This window comes from Triticum aestivum, chromosome 5B (assembly GCF_018294505.1).
Source record: "Triticum aestivum cultivar Chinese Spring chromosome 5B, IWGSC CS RefSeq v2.1, whole genome shotgun sequence".
Classification (NCBI taxonomy): Eukaryota; Viridiplantae; Streptophyta; class Magnoliopsida; order Poales; family Poaceae; genus Triticum; species Triticum aestivum.
Window position 1 is genome coordinate 148,392,201 of NC_057807.1, and position 25,653 is coordinate 148,417,853.

The 25,653-nt window shown below is 42.8% G+C and overlaps 2 protein-coding genes across 3 annotated transcripts; one reads left to right on the forward strand and one right to left on the reverse strand.

The window, feature by feature from the left end:
- Positions 1-2,489: 2,489 nt before the first annotated feature.
- On the forward strand, positions 2,490-3,487 carry LOC123110884 (uncharacterized). Its single transcript, XM_044531521.1, has 2 exons — positions 2,490-2,726; positions 2,908-3,487. The coding sequence occupies exons 1-2, from the start codon at positions 2,686-2,688 to the stop codon at positions 3,368-3,370; spliced, it is 504 nt and encodes a 167-aa protein (XP_044387456.1). The 5' UTR covers positions 2,490-2,685; the 3' UTR covers positions 3,371-3,487.
- A 103-nt stretch (positions 3,488-3,590) lies between these two features.
- LOC123110885 (protein TRIGALACTOSYLDIACYLGLYCEROL 5, chloroplastic) lies at positions 3,591-8,092 on the reverse strand. Of its 2 annotated transcripts, none has more exons than XM_044531523.1 (4): positions 7,927-8,092; positions 7,766-7,810; positions 4,157-4,189; positions 3,591-4,074 (listed from the first exon to the last, which is right to left on the reverse strand). In XM_044531523.1, the coding sequence occupies exons 1-4, from the start codon at positions 7,964-7,966 to the stop codon at positions 3,896-3,898; spliced, it is 297 nt and encodes a 98-aa protein (XP_044387458.1). In that variant the 5' UTR covers positions 7,967-8,092; the 3' UTR covers positions 3,591-3,895. The 2 variants fall into 2 exon arrangements, with proteins under 2 accessions (XP_044387458.1, XP_044387457.1); XM_044531522.1 differs by having other exon boundaries at positions 7,766-7,849; positions 7,927-8,083.
- Positions 8,093-25,653: the final 17,561 nt, after the last annotated feature.

Sequence of the window (25,653 nt, forward strand, 5' to 3'; positions counted from 1 at the left end):
CCTCCCTCATCACACCCGCGCCGCCGCCCCCATGCCCGAGCCGCCCCCGGCGCCCCGCCCCACCGCTCCGATCCGCCCCGGTGCCCCTCTCCTCCACCCCCGCGGTCACCCCGCCGCTCCGACGCCCCCTCCTCCATCCCAGGCACCCCCTTCCGCGCCTGAAGGCGAGACATCCCTCTTTTTCTTTTTTCTTTTCTTTTTTTTTAGATTTAGTTTAATTAGGTGTAGTTTAATTTAGGCTTGGTTTAGTTTAGGTTTTGTTTTTGTTTTTTAGGTTTAGATTTAGTTTAGGTTAGGTTAAGTTTATTAGGTTTAGTTTAGGTTAAGAAGAAAGATGAAAGATGAAAAGAAATAAGAAGAAGAAGAAGATGAAGAAGAGGAGGAGGAAGAAGAAGATTAGGGGTGCATCACCGACGAAACCGGGTCGAGCGGGTTAGGGGGTTCCTCGATGTCGATGGAACCCTAAATAGCAAGTATCGTCGGTGCGAGATACATGTGGCCGTCGGTGTCGAACACTACATCCACGTCCCACAAGTGATGTCGGCGTCCGGCGTCCCACAACAACAGTTCTCGGCGTCGATGGCGATCGAACACCATTGCGAATTTGTCTTGCAGCCTCTGCGGTGACGATTAAAAGCCAAGTGTTGAAACTTGAAACACCCAAACTGACTCACGTCGGTTTGGTTGTTTGAACTTTCAAAACTTGGCTTTAATCCTCATCGCAAAGGCTGCAAAACAAATTCACTTAAAGAAAAACCAACAAAAGTAAGGTATCCCATCTCCCTTAAAGAAAAACACCACTTAAGATGGTTACAAGGAGAGGATCGTGACCAAAAGAGAGTTATCATTTTGTCTTCTACCTTGTGCTTCTCTCCTACCCAGCGCCCCTCTTCTATGTGCAAGCTATTCTAGACAGCGCTGCATCCTATCCAGTGAAAAAATAGGCTGACCTTATAATACGTTATTATCGAGACGTTCTACACTGATTTATTTGGCGAGCTATTCCTCATGAAGCTATAGCGCGCTATTTTTTCCGGTGATCCTACCACGGCTAGCCGGCAGCAAGGCTACAAAGCCAAACCGCCTGTCAACCACAATTATTACCTGAGATCTGGTACTTAGATGCGGTGCAAAGGCTGGGAAAGTCACTCCTCCATTATTCAAAAAAATAACTCATTTTTGCTTGCAGAAGGTCACTGAAACAGAACAGACGAACTGATGTTTGGGAGTTATGTGATTTATCTTTAAACTGCAGCTACTAGTGACGTAAGAATGCAGGGACTTTCTGGAACTTATTTAATCATTAGCGCACAGGTATTTTCGCAGATCAAAGTTTCACTTGATCAAAGTTTCACTTGTACTCCCTCCGTTCCGAAATAGATGACTGAACTTTGTACTGTTGAGTCATCTATTTTGGAACGGAGGGAGTAACATATTTTCTCCTGAAGGCCTCGAAGATTTACTATTATATCACAGTTTCTAGTAGCATAGACAACTGAAATCCACAGGGTATATTAGATGTTACGTTATACACCAACACGCCATCCTGTACCGTAGCCTTCCACTGAAACCAAAAGAGAGAACAGAAGGACGGGAACCGCCGGGAATAAGATCATGAGCTTTATTCTTGCACTATTAAAACTCTATTACTACGACACCGGTGCACGCGACATCTAAAATTATGAGAAAAACCTTATTCTCTTTTTCTTGCCCTCTATCACTCTATGACTCCAATGTCAAATCTGAAGGAAAGAACTTAGTCTCCAATCCGCCGCACGAAAGAGACAAGCAACTGAAATGCTTCATCTTTAGTTCTGCACCACAGCTATGCATCCTTCAAGGAGAATCAGATCCCATACTCTCCATTATATTCTGCTAATGGATCATTAATGATGCAGACAAAAATTATATGGGGAAGATGGATCAGGTCACGAGACACCGTACGCGCAAGTTCTTCTGATGCCACAGACTGCACAATATCCCGCAGGCAGGCAAACACATATCTCTCATGAGAGTTTGTGGCTCGAAATCAGCGAAGGAAGACTCAACAGATGTATAATCTGCCTGAATCCATCTATCACTGGGGTCCACATGTCGGTTGCTTCTCATGCGTATTAAGGAGTTCAAAATAAGTTCATGGCAGACAACATCCTTTGCAACCAGACAAGCAGAGATTTTAGCTCGGAAATTCTGTAATTACTTTTCTTCAAGCTGTGTTCCCATCTCTTCTCCCTTTCTTCACGAAAACTGTATTCCTTCGTTGCTAACAAGGTACAACCAGCACCAGTAGGGCTGTCTCATGATTCTCCAAGTAGAAACAGTACTGCCATAGGACAGTACTTGGCCAGATTTGACTTCAGATTCTAGGAGCATCAGTTCTCATGGTGTTTGGTCCATTGGTGTCCAATCAAGCTCAAACCTCTGCTCAAGTAGAAGCCAACGACTGTGAATAAAATCGTTCATGATCCTCTGTAGGAGCTTGTCAAATCATTCATATCCTACCAGATGTGCAGTCCGTGTGACCCTTGCCATGGTGGTAGCGTTCCAAGTAGAAAACTACAGCTATATATACCAGGGTTGGGGAGGAGAGAGGTACCAACCAAGAGGGAACTGCCATCGGTTGCTTGACCCCAAGGAGGAAAGAACAAACAGTAGCAGATTTTAGCGCCTCCCCAGCCTTTGTTGATGGGCCGCAGTGCAATTGCAAAATCGACTGGTCTTCTCCGGTAAGTAGCCTCTAGCATCCCTCTAAACCTGCAATATGGTAGATTCCAGAACGATGACATTCAAACATTACTGTAATCTAAAGATTGTTCATATCCTAGTGATGAGAAACTTGAATTGCTAAATGCAACATCATTATGCTGATATGCTCCATAAAGTAACTGCCTGGATTGTGATATGCAGGGAAGTTAAGAACAGGCAAAGCTCTAACCTTACGAGCCGGGTGCAGCCAACAAAAGCAAGGTCGGCAGAGACAGCACTGTGGGTGCCACACCCAAGGACAGGGATCTACTACCCCAGGGGCTTTGAGTGGGTCATGGAGGATGTCCCAAGCAGCGCAGCAACGTTCCAGCAGACATACTGGCTCAGGAGCGGCGACGCAGAGACAGCAAGCTCCCCACGTCAACCGACGGCACAGCTGCCTTTGATAACCCATTTCTGTGAATGCATAAGAGGCCTCACACTGGAAGAATCACTGATAGCAGCAGTTCTACAAGCCACCACCATTGTTGCCAGGTCGATACATAATATGATAAACCAGCTGCTCAGATTTCCAGCATGTAGGCACCGCATCCACCGAAAGATCAGTGTTAAACTCTGCATTAATCTTCTCTATTGCATTCTCATTTTCACTGATTTTACTTAAATAAAAGCCGCACCTGATTGTAATATTTGGAACATTTTGAGCTAACAGTTTTAACTCTCAACCTTGTTGCAAAAATTAGCCTACTAATTATAGTCTTCAGAAAAAAAAATACAGCCTTCAGTTTTGTTTCCCCTTGTAGGGAAGAAATTATGCAGGGGAGTCATGAGTTCACAATAGTGCTCAATGTTTTTATGCACATTCTATTACAACAAGATTGTAATTAACCATATCCAGACATAATGCACTACACACATAAGTGAATTACAGGTACTTAACAAGAGTAACAACAAACACTTGGAGGGTGCACCCAACCAAGAGAATGTTAATGGACAATATTAGCCAAATATGAAGACCGTAATCCGAAACGAAAACAATACATGGATTATCCTCATTCTGTTACTATGAAAATGTCCAAGTTCATCAAAACATCAAAATGCTTTCAAACAACTTTCCAGGTAGACAATTGACTACAATCAAGGGGGCAATGGTAACATTGCCTGTGCCAAATGTATGATCGCAGCTATACTAGCCATAAGGACGAGACTTTTCAACAAGCCCTGGCGAAGCAAGCTTTGGTGCTTCATCTCCTTCAGACTTTTTCTGAAACTCAATGCCCTGAAACTGGACCCTTGAAGATCGATATTGACAACCATAAGCATTTCCAAAGCCCCATCCTAACCCAAGACCAACTCCGCATCCCCCACCTATTCAGAAAGAGGAAATTCAATTCAGTGCCAATTTACTCTAGATGATGTAGTTCTATATAGTAACTGATAAGCTTTGTACCGATGCCCAAGCCGAATACGTTCAGAGGCATTCCTGTGGTAGAAAAACAAGTTAAAGCATGTTATTTTCTTACAATGAATGGGCATAGTCAATAAGGAATAGTTACTGACGTACAATGGGACCATAACTCTTCAAAGAAAGTCTGTTCCAGTAAATTTTTCTTCAGACGTAAGCCAGTTACAAAACCTCTATTAGCTGGGTGCCTGGGACTAGTCTTGTCTACCTGTATTGGCTATGGATCATATTCTAAATTCATATGTAAAGTGTCTTATAGAATTGAAGCTTGGATTTTTAGCACGAAATCAGAAGAAAAAATCTGTTAAATACAATTTCGAGTTGTTGATTTAATTTGTCAGACCAGCGTACAGATTGAACTAAATTCGTGGGCACAAACCTTCTGCATATAACCTTGTCGTTCCCTGGTTAAGTAGAATATTTCTGTTCCTTCTCATGTTATATTAGGTAGAACTAGGAATGTTGTTGAGGAACCATTCCTGTGATGCGGGGTTTAATAACTATCAACATTTGAAAGATTAGCTAGCAGTGGGTGAAAGGCCTGGCTAGGGAGCCATGGGGATTAAAATAGATGCACTAACAATAAAATCCATCTCAAGAACAACAACAAAAAACAGTCTACTCTACGCCTCTAGCTCAGGAGTCCGATGGATCTAGCTTCGCTTATGTCTCATATTTCTATAATACTGAATGTTGTTGTCGCCGTCCTGGATCTGGGGGTATCCAGCCCTGCCTACCTGCGGCCCACCACGTGGCTCCATCGACGGCCTGGTACGGCCCAGCTTCAACACCAACACCACAAGACCCTCGCGAGGGGCCAAGCCTCGCGAGGCGGACGACGCCAAGGCCCATGAAGGAAGTGGCCTCCTCAGGAGGGCTCCTGAGGGGCGGAGGGTTCTATGCAACTACCTCATGAGGCTCAGCTGACGTGAGCCATGACGACCAAGGCCAGGCGGGTGCAGAGCGCAGGTTTCCTCTTCGGTGCAAGGGAGGCAAGCCACAGGCACGGAGTCCCGAGGAATCAGCCAAAGGTTTACATTCTGGTACAACAAGACCAAGACCGGCAGGACGGAGGCCATCACCGAGCCCACCGCAGCGTCACGACCAGAGGCTTTTCGCAGGCGAAGACTACTTTTGTCAGGATAGACTGTACTACTTGTCCCATTTCAAATCCCGCCGTTGTGGAATCCTTTCCCGCTCATATTTGGGAAGAGGACCAAGGCCACTATATATAGGACTTAGCCACCACCATAGAAGGAGGACAGAAATCAGAACAAGTACAGCACCACACCAGCTCAAGAACACCTCACCTCCCGAGGCTTGTTCATCCTTTGTACTAGTTCATCCATAGCCCCTCGAGGCAATCCACCACACCACACTGGATTAGGGTATTACACCACAACGGTGGCCCGAACCAGTATAAATCTCTGTGTCTTTGTGTCTCTTTGAGCTCGACGCGCTAGGCTAGGGAGGATCGCGAGTAGGCAGGCTAGGCAGGTTGAGATCTCCGCACGCACCCCAGAGTTCGAACCTCTCAAGGGTTGCCGGATCCCTAACATGAGCATTTCTATAAGATGCTTCCAAGGAAACCAGGCTTCATATAATATGGAACCAACTTAGCTGTTGAGGAACAAATTCTACAGAACAAAAACATGCTTCCATGGAAAACCGGCTTCATATAATATTGAATGCTGCGACATAAGCATTTCTGTGCGTACGACATATTATCTTATGATTTTGGTACGATGATTGAAATCCACTTATCTACCATCCATTTTATCACATTCGTGAGCGGTGATCCATCATCGTACTCAAAGATGTTTCGTTATTTCTTTGTGACTCCATATATAACAATTAACTCCATACGGAGGCTTTTGGTAATCAATTCGGATGCATCTTACTGGTTATGAAGTGGGTAAACAGATCCCTTTTGTAGGGAGTGGGACTGCTAAACAGATAGGAGTACTGATGGAAACTTACTAGCTGCTGGGCCAAAGAAAGGATCTTCCTTTACTTGGCAAAGTCTGGTTGCAGGTATCCAGACTTTCGAAAGAGGATGCATATGGAGAATAGGAAATGGTGAGCAAATTAAAATCTGGGAGGATGCATGGATCCCCTCTAGCCCGAACAGAAAAATTATCTCATCACGAGGAGGTGCTCTAATCACGAAAGTTAGTGAACGCATCAGTCCAGTTACGGAACAGTGGGACGAGGATTTCATCAGATCAATTTTGGCCGGTAGATGCTGAGAGAATCCTTCAGATTCCGCTACAATATAACGCCTTTGATGATTTTGTTGCTTGGAATTTTACCAAATCAGGCTACTTCTCAGTGAGATTGGCATATCATTGCGAATGGATGCATCAGTACGGAGGTAGAGCCTCACGTGCGATGCAAGGAACGTCAAGACCGAATCCAGTCTGGGGTATACTTTGGAAGTTGAATGTCCCAGCAAAAATAAAAAAAATTGGGTGGCGTCTGCTACATGGTCTGATCCCAGTCCGAGCTGTTCTTGCCAACCATCATATTGGGACTAATGGGATTTGCCCTTTATGTAAGCAAGGACCTGAGGACACTGTTCACCTTTTATTCAGTTGTGTTCAAGCAAGGGACGTCTGGTTGAAATTGGGACTGAGTGAGTTTATTGCTGATGCTAGTACAGTTGACAGATATGGGTCATTTGTAGTTGAACATATTTTAAGATCAAACTTCAATCAGATGCCGGGCTATCCTGATTTATGTATTCACGATGTTGTGCTTACTGGGTGTTGGTATATATGGTGGATGCGCCGTCAGGTAACACATGAAGGTGCGGTCCCTCCGGTGAACAAGTGTGCACTCTCTATTCTAGCAATTACTTCAAATTATTCTAAAACTTCTGCGAAGGTGACCAGTGTTGTAAAGGAGAAATGGGTAAAACCAGCTGGGGGATGTTTGAAATTAAATGTTGATGCCTCTTATCATGCGGAGGATGGAACTGGGGCGACAGGTGCTGTTCTCCGAGACTCCTCGGGTACCTTCCTGGCTGGACGTTCTCGGTTCATTCCCTATGCCGCTTCTGCCCAAACTATGGAGGTGATGGCCCTTCGAGATGGTTTACTGCTAGCAAATGAGGTTGGCTGTAATCGCCTTCAAGCAGAGTCTGATTGCATGGGTGTTATAGATGCATTATCGGGAACAAGTCAGTGGTATGACCAAGCAGCTCCGATTTATGCATCGTGCACCGGAATTGCTCGAGATATTGGTTTGGTTAATTTTATGCATTGTCATAGGGAAGCTAATGTAGTGGCGCACGAACTAGCTAGGTTTTGTTTTTCACAGAAAGTTGATTGCATTTGGCACGATGAGGCCCCTAGCTTTATTCTGCAGTTCTTGTTGAACGATGTAAACATTTTATGAAGTAATAAAATGCGCCATGATGGCTTTCCCTAAAAAGAAGGAGTACTAAACAGCGAAATCAATAAGCAAAAATCAAGAGCAATTCTCCCGAATATGCTTGAACGATAAGCGATCCCAAGTTCTCGCCCTTCCCTTAAAACTCGGTGTAAAAACCTCACAGACAATTTGCGGCGAAAGAAATGAATCATTCCGCACCTCCGAACCCCCATCCGACTCCGAATCCGCAGCCGACGCCGAAGCCTGCGCCGATTTCAACAGACAGAGACAAGATCAAGAAACCTGAAACGAAGTGAGCACCAAATCGCCGCAAGAATGCAAGATCCAATAATTTTGAAGAATCAAGGTCAGCCGCTTACCGAGCCCAATCCCAGGGCCACTGAAGGTGGAGACGGCCATGGATGGATGCCTTCCCGCTACGCCGGTGGTGCTCCGGGGTTGGATAGGACGATGAGCGAGCCGATGGGAAAGCGGCACTTCGGTGGGAATATCCTATGTGACGCATTTTGCGTTGAAGTGTCGAGGTTTCCCACAGAGCTAGCGATCGGGAGGTAAGATGGGCCGGCCCATTACCGTGATGCAGCGCTTCCGTTTTGGGAACCTTCTAGAGTTTTCCAGCCGGTTTATCTGGTTTTGGAACTCTCAAAAAAAAAATCTGGTTTTGAGAACCTTCTAGAAGGTTACCTGAACCGGTTTTCCTGTTTCTTTTTGATTTTTCATATTTTTCGTTTTTTATTTTTACGTTTTTCTTTTTATTATTCTTCTTTCTTTTTCCTTTTTCTTTTTTTGTTTCTTTTCAATGTTTCAATTTATTTTTCTTATTTCAAAGTTCATGTTCCCAAAATTGTGCTAAAATTGTCAAAAATATCTGTGCTTTTAAAAAGCATTTTTTAAAATGTTTGTGTTTTCAAAAATTGTTCATTAATCCAAAACAAATTTGCATTTTTAAAAATTGTTCGAGGATATAAAAAATGTTCTCATTTTTCAATAATTTCTTGGGATGTTTTCCCAAAAATATTCGTCCTTTTAAAAAACGTTCAATTTTTAAAAATGTTCAGGTTTTAAAACATTATTCATAAATTCAAAAGAAAAATGCATATTTTTTAAAACAATTCGGGGATTTTAAACAATTTTCTCATTTTTTTAAAAAGAATCGGGGATTGAAAAAATGTTCTCATTTTTCAAAAATTGTTTAGAACTTTTCAAAAAATGATATGATTTTCAAAAAGTGTTCCTATTTTAAAAAATTGTTCACAGATTGTAAAAAATGTTAGTATTTTCATATTTTTGTTCACATATTCAAAAATTGTTCGCATTTCAATTTTTTTGTGATTCTCAAAATTGTTCTCCATTTTGAAATTTGTTCCAAAAATTTCAAAATATGTTCGTGATTTTAAATTTTGTTCCCGGTTTGATGTTTTGTTCACAAATTTGAAAAAAAATTGTGTTTACAAAAAAATTCAGAGTCCCAAGGTCCAACTAACGCGAACAACCTTTTTGTAATTTTTCGCTGCGCGCCCCAATGGGCCGGCCCAGTTGGGCGCACTATGTGCGAAGGGGCATATATTTGCTGCAGAATGCGGCACATAGGTGCTCTCACTTCGGTGGTCTTGACGACACGATTACGTCAGCAATAAGTGGGTGGCGACTGGCCGGGCCAAGTTTTGGGCGGGCCCAAGGATCAGTCCGGTAGCATTTTTTTTACTCACATGCTACACACACCATTGACGTTTTCCTTCGGCCTTTTTCTCATGCTCATTTTTTTGGAAAACTCGAAATACGTGCTTCATTATATCATAAGATCATAGTACAAGCCATATAGACACCGACATAATAAAACTGAAAAGACAACATATCGCTAGCAGTGGCGGAGCTAGGTAGAAACTACTCTACTCGGGCCAAGGCCAAACTGTTGGGGAACGCGGTAATTTCAAAAATATTCCTACGATCACGCAAGATATATCTAGGAGATGCATAGCAATGAGAGGGGAGAGTGTGTCCACGTACCCTCGTAGACCTAAAGCAGAAGCGTTATGACAATGCGGTTGATGTAGTCGTATGTCTTCATGATCCGACCGATCCTAGCACCGAAGATACGGCACCTCCGCGATCTGCACACGTTCAGCTTGGTGACGCCCCACGAACTCTAGATCTAGCTGAGGTCGAGGGAGAGTTTCATCAGCACGACGACGTGGTGACGGTAATGATGAAGTTACCGGTGCAGGGCTTCACCTAAGCACTACGACAATATGACCAAGGTGGAAATCCGTGGAGGGGGCACCGCACACGGCTAAAAGATCAACTTGTGTGTCTATGGGGTGCCCCTGGCCACGTATATAAAGGAGGGAGGGAGAGAGGAGGCCGGCCAGGTTGGGCGCGCCAGGGGGGTCCTATTTGGACTCCTAGTCCAAGTAGGATTCACCTCCCCCCTTTCTTCCACTGGAGGGAAAGGGAAGGGAGAGAGAGGAAGAAGGAAAGAGGGGGGGGGGCGGCCCCCTCCCCTAGTCCAATTCGGTTTGGGCAAGGGAAGGGCACACCCCTCCCTTGTGGCCTCTCTCCTCTCCTCTAATAAGGCCCAATAGGCCCATTACTTCTCCCGGGGGTACCGGTAACCTCCCGGTACTCCAGAAAAATGCCTAAACCACTCGGAACCATTCCGATGTCCAAATGCAACCTTCCAATATATGAATCTTTATGTCTTGAACATTTCGAGACTCCTCGTCATATCCGTCATCTCATCCAGGACTCCAAACAAACTTCGGTCATCAAATCACATAACTCATAATACAAACCGTCATCGAATGTTAAGCGTGCGGACCCTACGGGTTCGAGAACTATGTAGACATGACCAAGATACATCTCCGGTCAATAACCAATAGCGGAACTTGGATGCTCATATTGGCACCTACATATTCTATGAAGATCTTTATCGGTCAAACCGCATAACAACATACGTTGTTCCTTCTGTCATCGGTATGTTACTTGCCCAAGATTCGATCGTCGGTATCATCATATCTAGTTCAATCTCGTTACTGGCAAGTCTCTTTACTCGTTCTGTAATACTTCATCCCATAACTAACTCATTAGTCACAATTCTTGCAAGGCTTATAGTGATGAGTATTACCGAGAGGGCCCAGAGATACCCCTCCAAAACATGGAGTGACAAATCCTAATCTCGATCTATGCCAACCCAACAAACACCTTCAGAGACACCTGTAGAGCACCTTTATAATCACCCATTTACATTGTGACGTTTGGTAGCACACAAAGTGTTCCTCCGATATTCGGGAGTTGCATAATCTCACAGTCTGAGGAACTTGTATAAGTCATGAAGAAAGCAGTAGCAATGAAACTGACACGATCATAATGCTAAGCTAACGGATGGATCATGTCCATCACATCATTCTCCTAATGATGTGATCTCGTTCATCAAATGACAACACATGTCTATGGTTAGGAAACATAACCATCTTTGATTAACAAGCTAGTCAAGTAGAGGCATACTAGGGACTATATGTTTTGTTTATGTATTCACACATGTACTAAGTTTCCAGTTAATACAATTCTAGCATGAATAATAAACATTTATCATGATATAAGGAAATAAATAATAACTTTATTATTGCCTCTAGGGCATATTTCCTTCAAAAACATGAGTGTTTGGGGTGCAAATTGCAAAAAAATCTCATCTAAGCTCAGGCCAGCGCCGCCCCGCCCCAACATAGCTCCGCTAGTGATCACTAGCCTTTGCACAAGGAAACACCAATCAGGAAAGAAAATTACAATCAAGGCCGAAGAATTTCCTAAGCTTGACACCAACGCCTGTCACCTGCCTCCGGCACCACCACAACAACAACCAAAGGAAAATGACGGGTCACATACTCATCCAAGCTTGACATGGCACCATCTCCAAGGTGGTTCACCGAAGGCGGAGCTATTGTCATTGAACGAATCAGACCGACAACACCCCGACACGCCATCGAACTCCAGATCTGGAACCACTGCATGAGTAAGATGTAGGAGGAGGAAACCATACTTGCAAGTCACCAACCATAAATCCAGCACACGATCCGTCTTTCAGATGTCGTTGATGTTGATCACTATCTACATGCGCGCCTTGATTACCTCCTACACTCTACGTCGATGCTGAAGTTAACATCATCGTAATTGCAAAGCCCAAGGACACCAGCACCATGACATCTCCAATGTATCTATAATTTGTGATTGTTCCATGCTATTATAGTATCAATCTTGGATGTTTTATATACACTTTCAAGCAATCATATATCATTTTTTGGGACTAACCTATTAATTTAGTGCCCAGTGTCAGTTGTTGTTCTTTGTTTTTGCCTATTTTTGATTTTTTTTAGAATATCAATACCAAATGAAGTCCAAATGCCATGAAACTTTTTGGGGATTTTTCTGGCAATAAGAGACCCCGGAAGCTTCGGGAGGGGACGAAAAGATGGATTTAGCTAGTTTACCAGAGAGAGAGTAGCTAGCAGGAGTGATTTAGCTAGTTCTTCATGCTGCTCTTAATTAGTACTTGTCCTTTCATGTCCGTGTTCTTCGTTCTGAACTTAAGTGATTTGCTTTTGTGGTGTTATATATGAACGCTTATAATATCATGACAATCATGTTGAACTCGATGATTGGTTCTACTAGAAATTCTATTTATATATATATATATATATATATATATATATGCATAACGTTTACAGTGTGTAGTATCGTAAAATACCAGCAAACGAAAAAGAATTAAAATGGAAACACAAAATTAAATGAAAAAGAAATCATAAAACTAAAAAACCCCAAACCTTATAGTACCGGTTGGTCTTACCAACCGGTACTAAAGGGCTCCAGGCCCCCGGAGCTGGCTCGTGCCACGTGGTTGCCCTTTAGCACCGGTTCGTGCTGAACCGGTACTAAAGGGGGGGCCTTTAGTGACCACACTTTAGTGCCGGTTATGGAACCGGCACTAAAGGGCCTTACGAACCGGTGCTATTGCCCGGTTCTGCACTAGTGGGAGCAGTAGCCCACGAGCACCAGGGCGCGCCATGGTGGCTTATGGGGCCCACGTGGCTCCGTTTGACCTAACTCTGCCTTTATAAATCCTCTAAAATATGGAAACCAACAGGGGAGTCCACGAAATACTTTTTCCGCCGCCGCAACTCTCTGTTCTTGACATATCCCATCTGGAGGCCTTTTCCGGCACTCTGCCAGAGGGGTAAACCATCACGGAGGGGCTCTACATCATCCTTGGTGCCCTTCCGATGATGCGTGAGTAGTTTACCACAGACCTACGGGTCCATAGTTAGTAGCTAGATGGCTTCTTCTCTCTATTTAATTTTGAATACAATATTCTCCTTGATGTTCTTGGAGTTCTATCCGATGTAATCACTTTTTGCGGTGTGTTTGTTGGGATCCAATGAATTGTGAGTTTATGATCAGATCTATCCATGAATATTATTTGAGTTTTCTCTAAACTTTTTATGCATGATTGTTATAGCATTGTATTTCTCTCCGATCTATTGATTTGGTTTGGCCAACTAGATTGATTTTTTTTTGCAATGGGAGAGGTGCTTTGTAATGAGTTCGATCTCGCGGTGCTCAATCCCAGTGACAGGAAGGGACATGACACGTATTGTATCGTTGCTATTAAGGGTAAAAATGGGGTTTATTCATACGTGAGTTAATCTTGTCTACATCATGTCATCTTGCTTAAGGCGTTACTCCATTGTTTATGAACTTAATACACTAGATGCATGATGGATAGCAGTTGATGTGTGGAGTAATAGTAGCAGATGCAGGCAGGAGTCGGTCTACTTGTCACGGACGTGATGCCTATATACATGATCGTTGCCTTGGATATTGTCATAATTATTTGGTTTTCTATCAATTACCCAACAGTAATTTGTTTACCCACCGTGTGCTATTTTCAAGAGAGAAGTCTCTAGTGAAAATTATGACCCCCGGGTCTATCTTTTATCATATATAAAAACCAAAAATACCTTGCTTGCGTTTTTTATTTTTTATTTTTGTTCGATCTATCTATCAAATACCATACAATTTAATCTTGCTCGTAACCGTCGAGGGATTGACAACCCCTTGTTCGCGTTGGGTTGCAAGAATTTATTGTTTGTGTGCATGTGTTGCCAACGAGGTGTTGCTTGGTTCTCCTACTGGATTAATAAACTTGGTTCTTAACTGACGGAAATACTTATCTCTATTGTACTACATTATCCTCTCCTCTTCGGGAAAATCCCAACGCAGTTCAAAAGTATCAAGGGGCTAGTTCCGAACTCCATCACTGACCATAGAGCTAATTGCCTCATCAGGGGAGGAATTGGAGCTTCTTTATTCAGCATCACCACCACCAAAGCCAAGATGTCGAATGACCCAAAACCTAAGCCACTAGGGGCCTAAAACCTAAAGCTACCTGATCTGCACGCGCGGGATCCGGTGACCCCCCCCCCCCACCACCACCGACAATCGAAAGGTCGTTGGAAGAGAGGAGCCGCCAGAGGATGGTGCCGAAAAATTGACCCCTCCTAGTGGCTGCTAGGGTTCCAATCACTTCACATCCAAGAGGGAAATGCTCCACTGTAAGTTTTTATTCAGCTAAAAACAAGGAAAAATTGCAAAGTCACGCAACCATCTACAAAATTCCCTATTTGATGTACTAAGGCTATCCGCAACAATAATGCTAGACCTACAAAAGCATTCGGTGAGTTTACATGGTGACTAGGAAACTAGCCGATCTAGCTATGAGAGCATCTACAGTCGGATGCCTCAAACCACCCTATACGCCCGGGCAGACAGCCGGGTCACTGGCCGGTCAAAAGAAAATTCAACCCAGGCAGACTCATATCCAACCCAAAATCTTGGGCGGATATGAGGAGGCTCGACCACGTCGGAACCGACAGGTCGGACCCACCTCAATTTGCACCAAAATAACAAAGTCGTCCAAATCAATCGCCCTCCTCTTGCATCTATCCCCTATTTTTTGTGTTTGAGCCATCCGATAGAGCTAAATACGGTAGATTTCGGTTAAGGGGGCTTGAACTAAGGGTATTGAGACGATGATAACAAGGGCACGAGTTTTTACCCAGGTTCGGGCTCTCCCGGGAGATAAAATCCTGTGTACCACTTGTATTTTATTGCCTTTGGGTTGATTATAAAGTACAGATGATCTACTGGTACGTCCATTTCGTATCATGCTTTTATATCAATATTTATTGCATTATGGGTTGTTATTACACATTATATCTCAATACTTATGGCTATTCTCTCTTATTTTACAAGGTTTACCATGAAGAGGGGGAATGCCGGCAGCTGGAATTCTGGCTGGAAAAGGAGCAAACGTTGGAAACCTATTCTGCACAACTCCAAAAGTCCTGAAACTCCATGAAACAACTTTTTGGATTTAATAAGAATTTATGAGCGAAAGAAATAGGCCAGGGGGCCCACACCCTGTCCAGGAGACAGGAGGGCGCCCCCCTGTAGGGCGCGGCCCCCTATCTCCTGGGCCCCTGGTGGGCCTCCGGCGTCCATCTTCTGCTATATGGAGGATTTTGTCCTGGAAAAATTCGTGGGCAAGCTTACGGGACGAAACTCCGCCGCCACGAGGCGGAACCTTGGCGGAATCAATCTAGGGCTCTAGCGGAGCTGTTCTGCCAGGGACACTTCCCTCCGGGAGGGGGAAATCATCACCAACGTCATCACCAATGATCCTCTCATCGAGAGGGGGTCAATCTCCATCAATATATTCACCAGCACCATCTCCTCTCAAAACCCTAGTTCATCTCTTGTATCCAATCTTGTATCAAAACCACAAATTGGTACCTGTGGGTTGCTAGTAGTGTTGATTACTCCTTGTAGTTGATGCTAGTTGGTTTACTTTGTGGAAGATCATATGTTCAGATCCTTTCTGCATATTATTACTCCTCTGATTATGAACATGAATATGCTTTGTGAGTAGTTACATTTGTTCCTGAGGACATGGGTAAAGTCTTGCTATTAGTAGTCATGTGAATTTGGTATTCGTTCGATATTTTGATGAGATGTATGTTATCTTTTCCTCTAGTGGCGTTATGTGAACGTTGACTACATGACACTTCACCATTATTTGGGCCTAGAGGAAGGCATGGGGAAGTAATAAGTAGATGATGGGTTGCTAGAGTGACAGAAGCTTAAACCCCAGTTTATGCGTTGCTTCGTTAGGGGTTGATATGGATCCATATGCTTAATGCTGTGGTTAGGTTTACCTTAATACCTTCTTTTGTAGTTGCAGACGCTTGCAATAGGGGTTAATCATAAGTGGGATGCTTGTCCAAGTTAGGGCAGTACCAAAGTACCGGTCCACACACATATCAAATTATCAAAGTACCGAACGCGAATCTTATGAACGTGATGAAAACTAGCTTGACGATAATTCCCAATGTGTCCTTGGGAGATCCTTCTTCATTATTATAATTTGTCCAGGCTTATCCTTTGCTACATAAAGGATTGGGCCACCTTGCTACACTTTATTTACTTTTTTCTTGTTACTATTTATCTTATCACAAAACTATCTATCACCTACTATTTTAGTGCTTGCAGAGAAAACCTTACTGAAAACCGCTTATCATTTCCTTCTGCTCCTCGTTGGGTTCGACACTCTTACTTATAGAAAGGACTATGATAGATCCCCTATACTTGTGGGTCATCAAGACTCTTTTCTGGCGCCGTTGCCGGGGAGTGTAGCGCTTTTGGTGAGTGGAACTTGGTAAGGAAACATTTATATAGTGTGCTGAAATTTTCTGTTACTTGTCACTATGGAAACTAATCCTTTGAGGGGCTTGTTTGGGGTATCTTCACCCCAACCAGAAGAGCAAAGAGGTGCTCCTCAACCTACTGAACTTTATGAAAATATTCACTTTGAGATTCCTTCGGGTATGCTAGAAAAACTGCTGGCTAATCCTTTTGCAGGAGACGGAACATTGCATCCCGACTTACACCTTATCTTTGTGGATGAAGTCTATGGATTATTTAAGCTTGCAGGTATCCCCGATGATGTTGTCAAAAGGAAGGTCTTCCCTTTATATTTGAAGGGAGATGCAATGACATGGCGTAGGCTATGTGATGATACGAGATCTTGGAATTATAAGCGATTGAAGTTGGAATTTCACCAGAAGTTCTATCCTATGCATCTTGTTCATCGTGATCGTAATTACATATATAATTTCTGGCCTCGTGAAGGAGAAAGCATCTCTCAAGCTTGGGGGAGGCTTAATTCAATGTTATATTCATGCCCCAATCATGAGCTCTCTCAGGAAATGATTATTCAGAATTTTTATGCTCGGCTTTCTCTTGATAATCGCAACCTGCTCGATACTTCTTGTGCTGGTTCCTATATGCTGAAGACTATTGATTTCAAATGGGACTTATTGGAAAGAATTAAATGCAACTCTGAATATTGGGGTTCCGATGATGGTAAGGAGTCAGGTATGACACCTAAGTTCGATTGTGTTAAATCTTTTATGGATACCGATGCTTTCCGTGGATTTAGCTCTAAGTATGGACTTGACTCTGAGATAGTAGCTACTTTTTGTGAAACTTTTGCTACTCACGTTGATCTCCCTAAAGAGAAGTGGTTTAAATATAATCCTCTTGTTGAAGTGAAAGTCGTTGCACCTATTACAGTCGAAGAGAAGACTATTACATATAGTGATCCTATTATTCCTACTGCTTATGTTGAAAAACCTCCTTTTCCTGTTAGGATAAAAGATCATGCTAAAGCTTCGACTGTTATTCATAAGAGTAATACTAGGACCTATACACCTCCTGAGCAAATTAATGTTGAACCTGGTATTGCTATGATTAAAGATCTCTTGGATGAGGACTTAGATGGGCATGTTATTTCTTTCTTGGGTGAAACTGCTAATATTGCTAGACACGATACTAAGACACGTAGACCTGTTGTAGGCACGCCTATTATTTCTGTTAAAATAGGAGATCATTTTTATCACGGCTTATGTGATATGGGTGCTAGTGCTAGTGTGATACCTTATGATCTTTATAAAGAAATTATGCACGATATTGCACCTGTTGAATTAGAAGACATTGATGTTACTATTAAGCTTGCTAATAGGGACACCATTAAACCTATTGGGATTGTTAGAGATGTTTAGGTCTTGTGTGGGAAGATTAAATACCCTGCTGATTTTCTTGTTCTTGATTCCCCACAAGATGATTTTTGCCCCATTATTTTTGGTAGACCCTTCTTGAATATTGCTAGTGCTAAGATTAATTGTGAAAAGAATATCGTCACTGTTGGCATAGATGGTATGTCTCATGAGTTTAATTTCGCTAAGTTTAGTAGACAGCCTCGTGAAAGGGAACCACCTAGTAAGGATGAAATTATTGGTCTTGCTTCCATTGCTGTTCCTCCAACTGATCCATTATAACAATATTTGTTAGACCATGAAAACGATAAGTTTATGAAGGAAAGGGAAGAAATAGATGAAGTGTTCCTTAAAGAAGAACCTATGCTGAAACATAACCTTCCCGTTGAAATTCTTGGGGATCCCCTCCACCCAAGGGCGATCCCATGTTTGAACTCAAACCTTTACCTAATAATCTTAAGTATGCTTATCTTGATGAAAAAGAAATATATCCTGTTATTATTAGTGCTAACCTTTCAGAGGAAGAAGAAGAAAGATTATTGAAAACTCTGAAGAAGTACCGAGCTGCTATTGGATATAGTCTGGATGATCTTAAGGGCATTAGTCCCACATTATGTCAACACAAAATTTCAGTGGAGAAAGATGCCAAACCAGTTAGAGATCCTCAAAGACGATTAAATCCCAAAATGAAAGAAGTGGTGAGGAAGGAGATACTAAAGCTCCTTGAGGCAGGTATTATTTATCCCGTTGCTGATAGTGAATGGGTAAGCACTGTTCATTGTGTCCCTAAAAAGGGAGGTATTACCGTTGTCCCTAATGATAAAGATGAATTGATCCCGCAAAGAATTATTACAGGCTATAGGATGGTAATTGATTTTCGTAAGTTAAATAAAGCTACTAAGAAGGATCATTACCCTTTACCTTTTATTGATCAAATGCTAGAAAAGCTATCCAAACACACACATTTTTGCTTTCTAGATGGTTATTCTGGCTTCTCTCAAATACCTGTGTCCGTGCAGGATCAATCTAAAACTACTTTTACTTGCCCTTTTGGTACTTTTGCTTATAGACGTATGCCTTTTGGTTTATGTAATGCACCTGCTACCTTTCAAAGATGCATGATGGCTATATTTTCTGATTTTTGTGAAAAGATTTGTGAGGTATTCATGGATGACTTCTCCGTCTATGGATCCTCTTTTGATGATTGTTTGAGCAACCTTGATCGAGTTCTGCAGAGATGCGAATACACTAGTCTCGTCTTGAATTGGGAAAAGTGTCACTTTATGGTTAAGGAAGGCATTGTCTTGGGGCACAAGATCTCCGAGAGAGGTATTGAAGTTGATAAAGCAAAAGTTGATGCTATTGAAAAGATGCCATGTCCCAAGGACATAAAAGGTATAAGAAGTTTCCTTGGTCATGCCGGTTTTTATAGGAGGTTCATTAAGGACTTTTCTAAAATCTCTAGGCCTCTGACTAATTTATTGCAAAAAGATATTCCTTTTGTCTTTGATGATAATTGTGTAGAAGCATTTGAAACACTTAAGAAAGCTTTGATCACTGCACCTATTGTTCAGCCACCTGATTGGAATTTACCTTTTGAAATTATGTGCGATGCTAGTGATTATGCTGTAGGTGCTGTTTTAGGACAAAGAGTCGATAAGAAATTGAATGTTATCCAGTATGCTAGTAAGACTCTTGATACTTCCTAGAGAAATTATGCTACTACTGAAAAAGAGTTCTTAGCGGTTGTGTTTGCATGTGATAAGTTTAGACCTTATATTGTTGATTCCAAAGTTACTATTCACACTGATCATGCTGCTATTAAATATCTTATGTAAAAGAAAGATGCTAAGCCTAGACTCATTAGATGGGTTCTCTTGTTCCAAGAATTTGACTTGCATATTATTGATAGAAAGGGAGCTGAGAACCCCATTGCAGACAACTTGTCTAGGTTAGATAATGTTCTTGATGACCCACTGCCTATTAATGATAGCTTTCCTGATGAACAATTAGCGGTCGTCAATGCTTCTCGTACTGCTCCTTGGTATGCTGACTATGCTAATTACATTGTTGCTAAATATATACCGCCTAGTTTCACATAGCAGCAAAAGAAAAAGTTCTTTTATGATTTAAGACATTACTTCTGGGATGATCCACACCTTTATAAAGAAGGAGTAGATGGTATTATTAGACGTTGTGTGCCTGAGCATGAACAGGAACAAATCCTACACAAGTGTCACTCTGAATCCTATGGAGGACACCACACTGGAGATAGAACTGCACACAAGGTACTACAATCTGGTTTTTATTGGCCTACTCTCTTCAAAGATGCTCGTAAGTTTGTCTTATCTTGTGATGAATGTCAAAGAATAGGTAACATTAGTAGACGTCAAGAAATGCCTATGAATTATTCTCTTGTTATTGAACCGTTTGATGTTTGGGGCTTTGATTATATGGGACCTTTTCCTGCCTCCAATGGTTATACACATATTTTAGTTGCTGTTGATTACGTTACTAAGTGGGTAGAAGCTATTCCAACTAGTAGTGCTGATCATAACACTTCTATTAAAATTCTTAAAGAAGTTATTTTTCCGAGGTTTGGAGTCCCTAGATATCTTATGACTGATGGTGGTTCACACTTTATTCATGGTGCTTTCCGTAAGATGCTTGCTAAGTATGATGTCAATCATAGAATCGCATCTCCTTATCACCCGCAGTCTAGTGGTCAAGTAGAGTTGAGCAATAGAGAGCTCAAATTAATTTTGCAAAAGACTGTGAATAGATCTAGAAAGAATTGGTCCAAAAAACTTAATGATGCATTATGGGCCTATAGAACTGCATACAAAAATCCTATGGGTATGTCTCCTTATAAGATGGTTTATGGAAAAGCATGTCATTTACCTCTTGAACTTGAACATAAAGCATATTGGGCTATTAAAGAGCTCAATTATGATTTCAAACTTGCCGGGGAGAAGAGGTTGTTTGATATTAGCTCACTTGATGAATGGAGAACCCAAGCATATGAGAATGCCAAGCTTTTCAAAGAAAAAGTCAAACGCTGGCATGATAAGAGGATACAAAAGTGTGAGTTTAACGTAGGAGATTATGTGTTATTATTCAACTCCCGTTTAAGATTTTTTGCAGGAAAACTTCTTTCAAAATGGGAAGGTCCCTACGTTATCGAGGAAGTCTATCGTTCTGGTGCTATAAAAATCAACAACTTCGAAGGCACAAATCCGAGGGTGGTAAACGGTCAAAGAATTAAACATTATATTTCAGGTAATCCTATCAATGTTGAAACTAATATTATTGAAACCATAACCCCTGAGGAATACATAAGAGACACTTTCCAGAACATTCCAGACTCCGAAAAGGCATAGGTACGTGGTACGGTAAGTAAACCAACTCCAAAACAACTCTAATGGCAATTTTTATCAGTTTTGGATTATTTAAGAATTTTAGGAAGAAAGAAGTAGTCCGAAAGGGACACGAGGCTCCCACGAGAGAGGAGGGCCCCCCCTGTAGGGCGCGCCCCCTGTCTCATGGGCACCTCGTGTGCCTCCCGGACTCTGTTTTCTTGTATGTCACGTATTTTGGTCGGTAAAATTCATTATATATACTCCCGAAGGTTTTGACCAATGTATCACGCAAATATCTTCTGTTTTCATTTCGAGCTGTTTCCGTTGCAGATTTAGAGCACCATGACTTCTCCCTCCTCCAACAACGAAGACAAGGATGCTTGTCTATTGAAGATAGAGTTGAAAAGAGAGGAACGAGAAGAGATCAACAAGGATGAAGGGGTCAAAAGGCCATGGAGGTTCAAGCCCCAGTGGTGAAATAAGAAGACATCCGTCAACCTTTACCTAACCTTTTCACTCCAACAGAGATTGAAGCTTTCAAGATGATTGAGTTAGCCCGCATACAGAACAAGTATCTCACACAGGAGAATATTTTGTTGAAGGATCATATTGCTGGGCTCAAGGGCATTATCCGCAAGTTGGAGGAGCTTTTACGCTCGATGTGCGATTATCCACCGTCATCATCACCACCTCCATCACCTCCGAGGAAATAATCACATGGGTATGGGCACTCCCCTTGGCAACTGCCAAGCTTGGGGGAGGTGCCCCTGAAGGAAATATGCCCTAGAGGCAATAATAAAGTTATTATTTATTTCCTTATATCATGATAAATGTTTATTATTCATGCTAGAATTGTATTAACCGGAAACGTAATACATGTGTGAATATATAGACAAACAGAGTGTCACTAGTATGCCTCTACTTGACTAGCTTGTTATCAAAGATGGTTATGTTTCCTAACCATAGACAAAAGAGTTGTTATTTGATTAACGGGATCACATCATTAGTTGAATGATCTGATTGACATGACCCATTCCGTTAGCTTAGCACCCGATCGTTTAGTATGTTGCTATTGCTTTCTTCATGACTTATACATGTTCCTATGACTATGAGATTACGCAACTCCCGTTTACCGGAGGAACACTTTGTGTGCTACCAAACGTCACAACGTAACTGGGTGATTATAAAGGTGCTCTACAGGTGTCTCCAAAGGTACTTGTTGGGTTGGCATATTTCGAGATTAGGATTTGTCACTCCGAATGTCGGAGAGGTATCTCTGGGCCGTCTCGGTAATGCACATCACTTAAGCCTTGCAAGCATTGCAACTAATGAGTTAGTTGCAAGATGATGTATTACGGAACAAGTAAAGAGACTTGCCGGTAACGAGATTGAACTAGGTATTGGATACCGATGATCGAATCTCGGGCAAGTAACATACCGATGACAAAGGGAACAACGTATGTTGTTATGCGGTCTGACCGATAAAGATCTTCGTAGAATATGTAGGAACCAATATGGGCATCCAAGTCCCGCTATTAGTTATTGACCGGAGACGTGTCTCGTTCATGTGTACATTGTTCTCGAACCGTAGGGTCCGCACGCTTAAAGTTACGATGACAATTTCTTTATGAGTTTATATATTTTGATGTACCGAAGTTTGTTCGGAGTCCCGGATATGATCATGGACATGACGAGGAGTCTCGAAATGGTCGAGACATAAAGATTGATATATTGGACGACTATATTCGGACACCGGAATTGTTCCGGGTGATTTCGGAGAAAACCGCAGTGCTGGGGGGGGGGGGTTACCGGAACCCCCCGGGAGAGTTAATGGGCCACATGGGCCTTGGTGGGAAGAGAGAGGGGCGGCCAGGATGGGCCGTGCGCCCCCTGTCCCTCTGGTCCGAATTGGACTATGAGGGGGGGGGGGGCTTTCCTTCCCCCCTCTCCCCCTTCCTTCCCCCTCCTAGTAGGAGTAGGAAAGGAGGAATCCTACTCCTACTAGGAGGAGGATTCCTCCTCCTTGGCGCGCTCCTAGGGGCCGGCCGGCCTCCCCCCTTGCTCCTTTATATCCGGGGCCGGGGGGCACCCCATAGACACACAAGTTGATCTTCGTGATCGTTCCTTAGCCGTGTGCGGTGCCCCCTCCACGATATTACACCTCGGTCATATTGTAGCGGTGCTTAGGCGAAGCCCTGCGACGGTTGAACATCAAGATCGTCACCACGCCGTCGTGCTGACGGAACTCCTCCCCAAAGCTTTGCTGGATCGGAGCTCGGGGTGCATCATCGAGCTGTACGTGTGTCAAGAACTCGGAGGTGCCAGAGTAACGGTGCTTGGATCGGTTGGACCGGGAAGACGTGCGACTACTTCCTCTACGTTGCGTCAACGCTTCCGCTTTGGTCTACGAGGGTACGTAGACAACACTCTCCCCTCTCGTTGCTATGCATCACCATGATCTTGCGTGTGCGTAGGAATTTTTTTGAAATTACTACGTTCCCCAACAGTGGCATCCGAGCCTAGGTTTTATGGTTTGATGTTATATACACGAGTAGAACACAAGTGAGTTGTGGGCGATATAAGTCATACTGCTTACCAGCATGTCATATTTTGGTTCGGCGGTATTGTTGGATGAAGCGGCCCAGACCGACATTACGCGTACGCTTACGCGAGACTGGTTCTACCGCCATGCTTTGCACACAGGTGGCTAGCGGGTGTCAGTTTCTCCAACTTTAGTTGAACCGAGTGTGGCTACGCCCGGTCCTTGCGAAGGTTAAAATAGCACCAACTTGACAAACTATTGTTGTGGTTTTGATGCGTAGGTGAGATTTTTTCTTGCTTAAGCCCGTAGCAGCCATGTAAAACTTGCAACAACAAAGTAGAGGACGTCTAACTTGTTTTTGCAGGGCATGTTGTGATGTGATATGGTCAAGACATGATGCTAAATTTTATTGTATGAGATGATCATGTTTTGTAACCGAGTTATCGGCAACTGGCAGGAGCCATATGGTTGTCGCTTTATTGTATGCAATGCAATCGCCCTGTAATGCTTTACTTTATCACTAAGCGGTAGCGATAGTCGTAGAAGCATAAGATTGGCGAGACGACAACGATGCTACGATGGAGATCAAGGTGTCGCGCCGGTGACGATGGTGATCATGACGGTGCTTCGAAGATGGAGATCACAAGCACAAGATGACGATGGCCATATCATATCACTTATATTGATTGCATGTGATGTTTATCTTTTATGCATCTTATCTTGCTTTGATTGACGGTAGCATTTTAAGATGATCTCTCACTAATTATCAAGAAGTGTTCTCCCTGAGTATGCACCATTGCCAAAGTTCGTCGTGCCCAGACACCACGTGATGATCGGGTGTGATAAGCTTTACGTCCATCTACAACGGGTGCAAGCCAGTTTTGCACACGCAGAATACTCGGGTTAAACTTGACGAGCCTAGCATATCCAGATATGGCCTCGGAACATGGAGACCGAAAGGTCGAGCGTAAATCATATAGTAGATATGATCAACATAAGATGTTCACCATTGAAAACTAATTCATTTCACGTGATGATCGGTTATGATTTAGTTGAATTTGGATTACGTGATCACTTAGAGGATTAGAGGGATATCTATCTAAGTGGGAGTTCTTAAGTAATATGATTAATTGAACTTAAATTTATCATGAACTTAGTACCTGATAGTATCTTGCTTGTCTATGTTGATTGTAGATAGATGGCCCGTGCTGTTGTTCCGTTGAATTTTAATGCGTACCTTGAGAAAGCAAAGTTGAAAGATGATGGTAGCAATTACGCGGACTGGGTCCGTAACTTGAGGATTATCCTCATTGCTGCACAGAAAAGTTAAGTCCTGGAAGCACCGCTGGGTGCCAGGCCTGCTGCTGATGCAACTGACGACGTTAAGAACGTCTGGCAGAGCAAAGCTGATGACTACTCGATAGTTCAATGTGCCATGCTTTACGGCTTAGAACCGGGACTGCAACGACGTTTTGAACGTCATGGAGCATATGAGATGTTCCAGGAGTTGAAGTTAATATTCTAGAAGAATGCCCGGATTGAGAGATATGAAGTCTCCAATAAGTTCTATAGCTGCAAGATGGAGGAGAATAGTTCTGTCAGTGAGCATATACTCAAGATGTCTGGGTATTGTAATCACTTGATTCAACTGGGAGTTACTCTTCCGGATGATAGCGTCATTGACAGAATTCTCCAATCACTTCCACCAAGCTACAAGAGCTTCGTGATGAACTATAATATGCAAGGGATGGATAAGAAAATCCCCGAGCTCTTCGCAATGCTAAAGGCTGCGGAGGTAGAAATCAAGAAGGAGCATCAAGTGTTGATGGTCAACAAGACCACTAGTTTCAAGAAAAAGGGCAAAGGGAAGAAGAAGGGGAACTTCAAGAAGAACAGCAAGCAAGTTGCTGCTCAAGAGAAGAAACCCAAGTCTAGACCTAAGCCTGAAACTGAGTGCTTCTACTGTTGGAAATGTGCCCTAGAGGCAATAATAAAAGTATTATTATATTTCATTGTTCA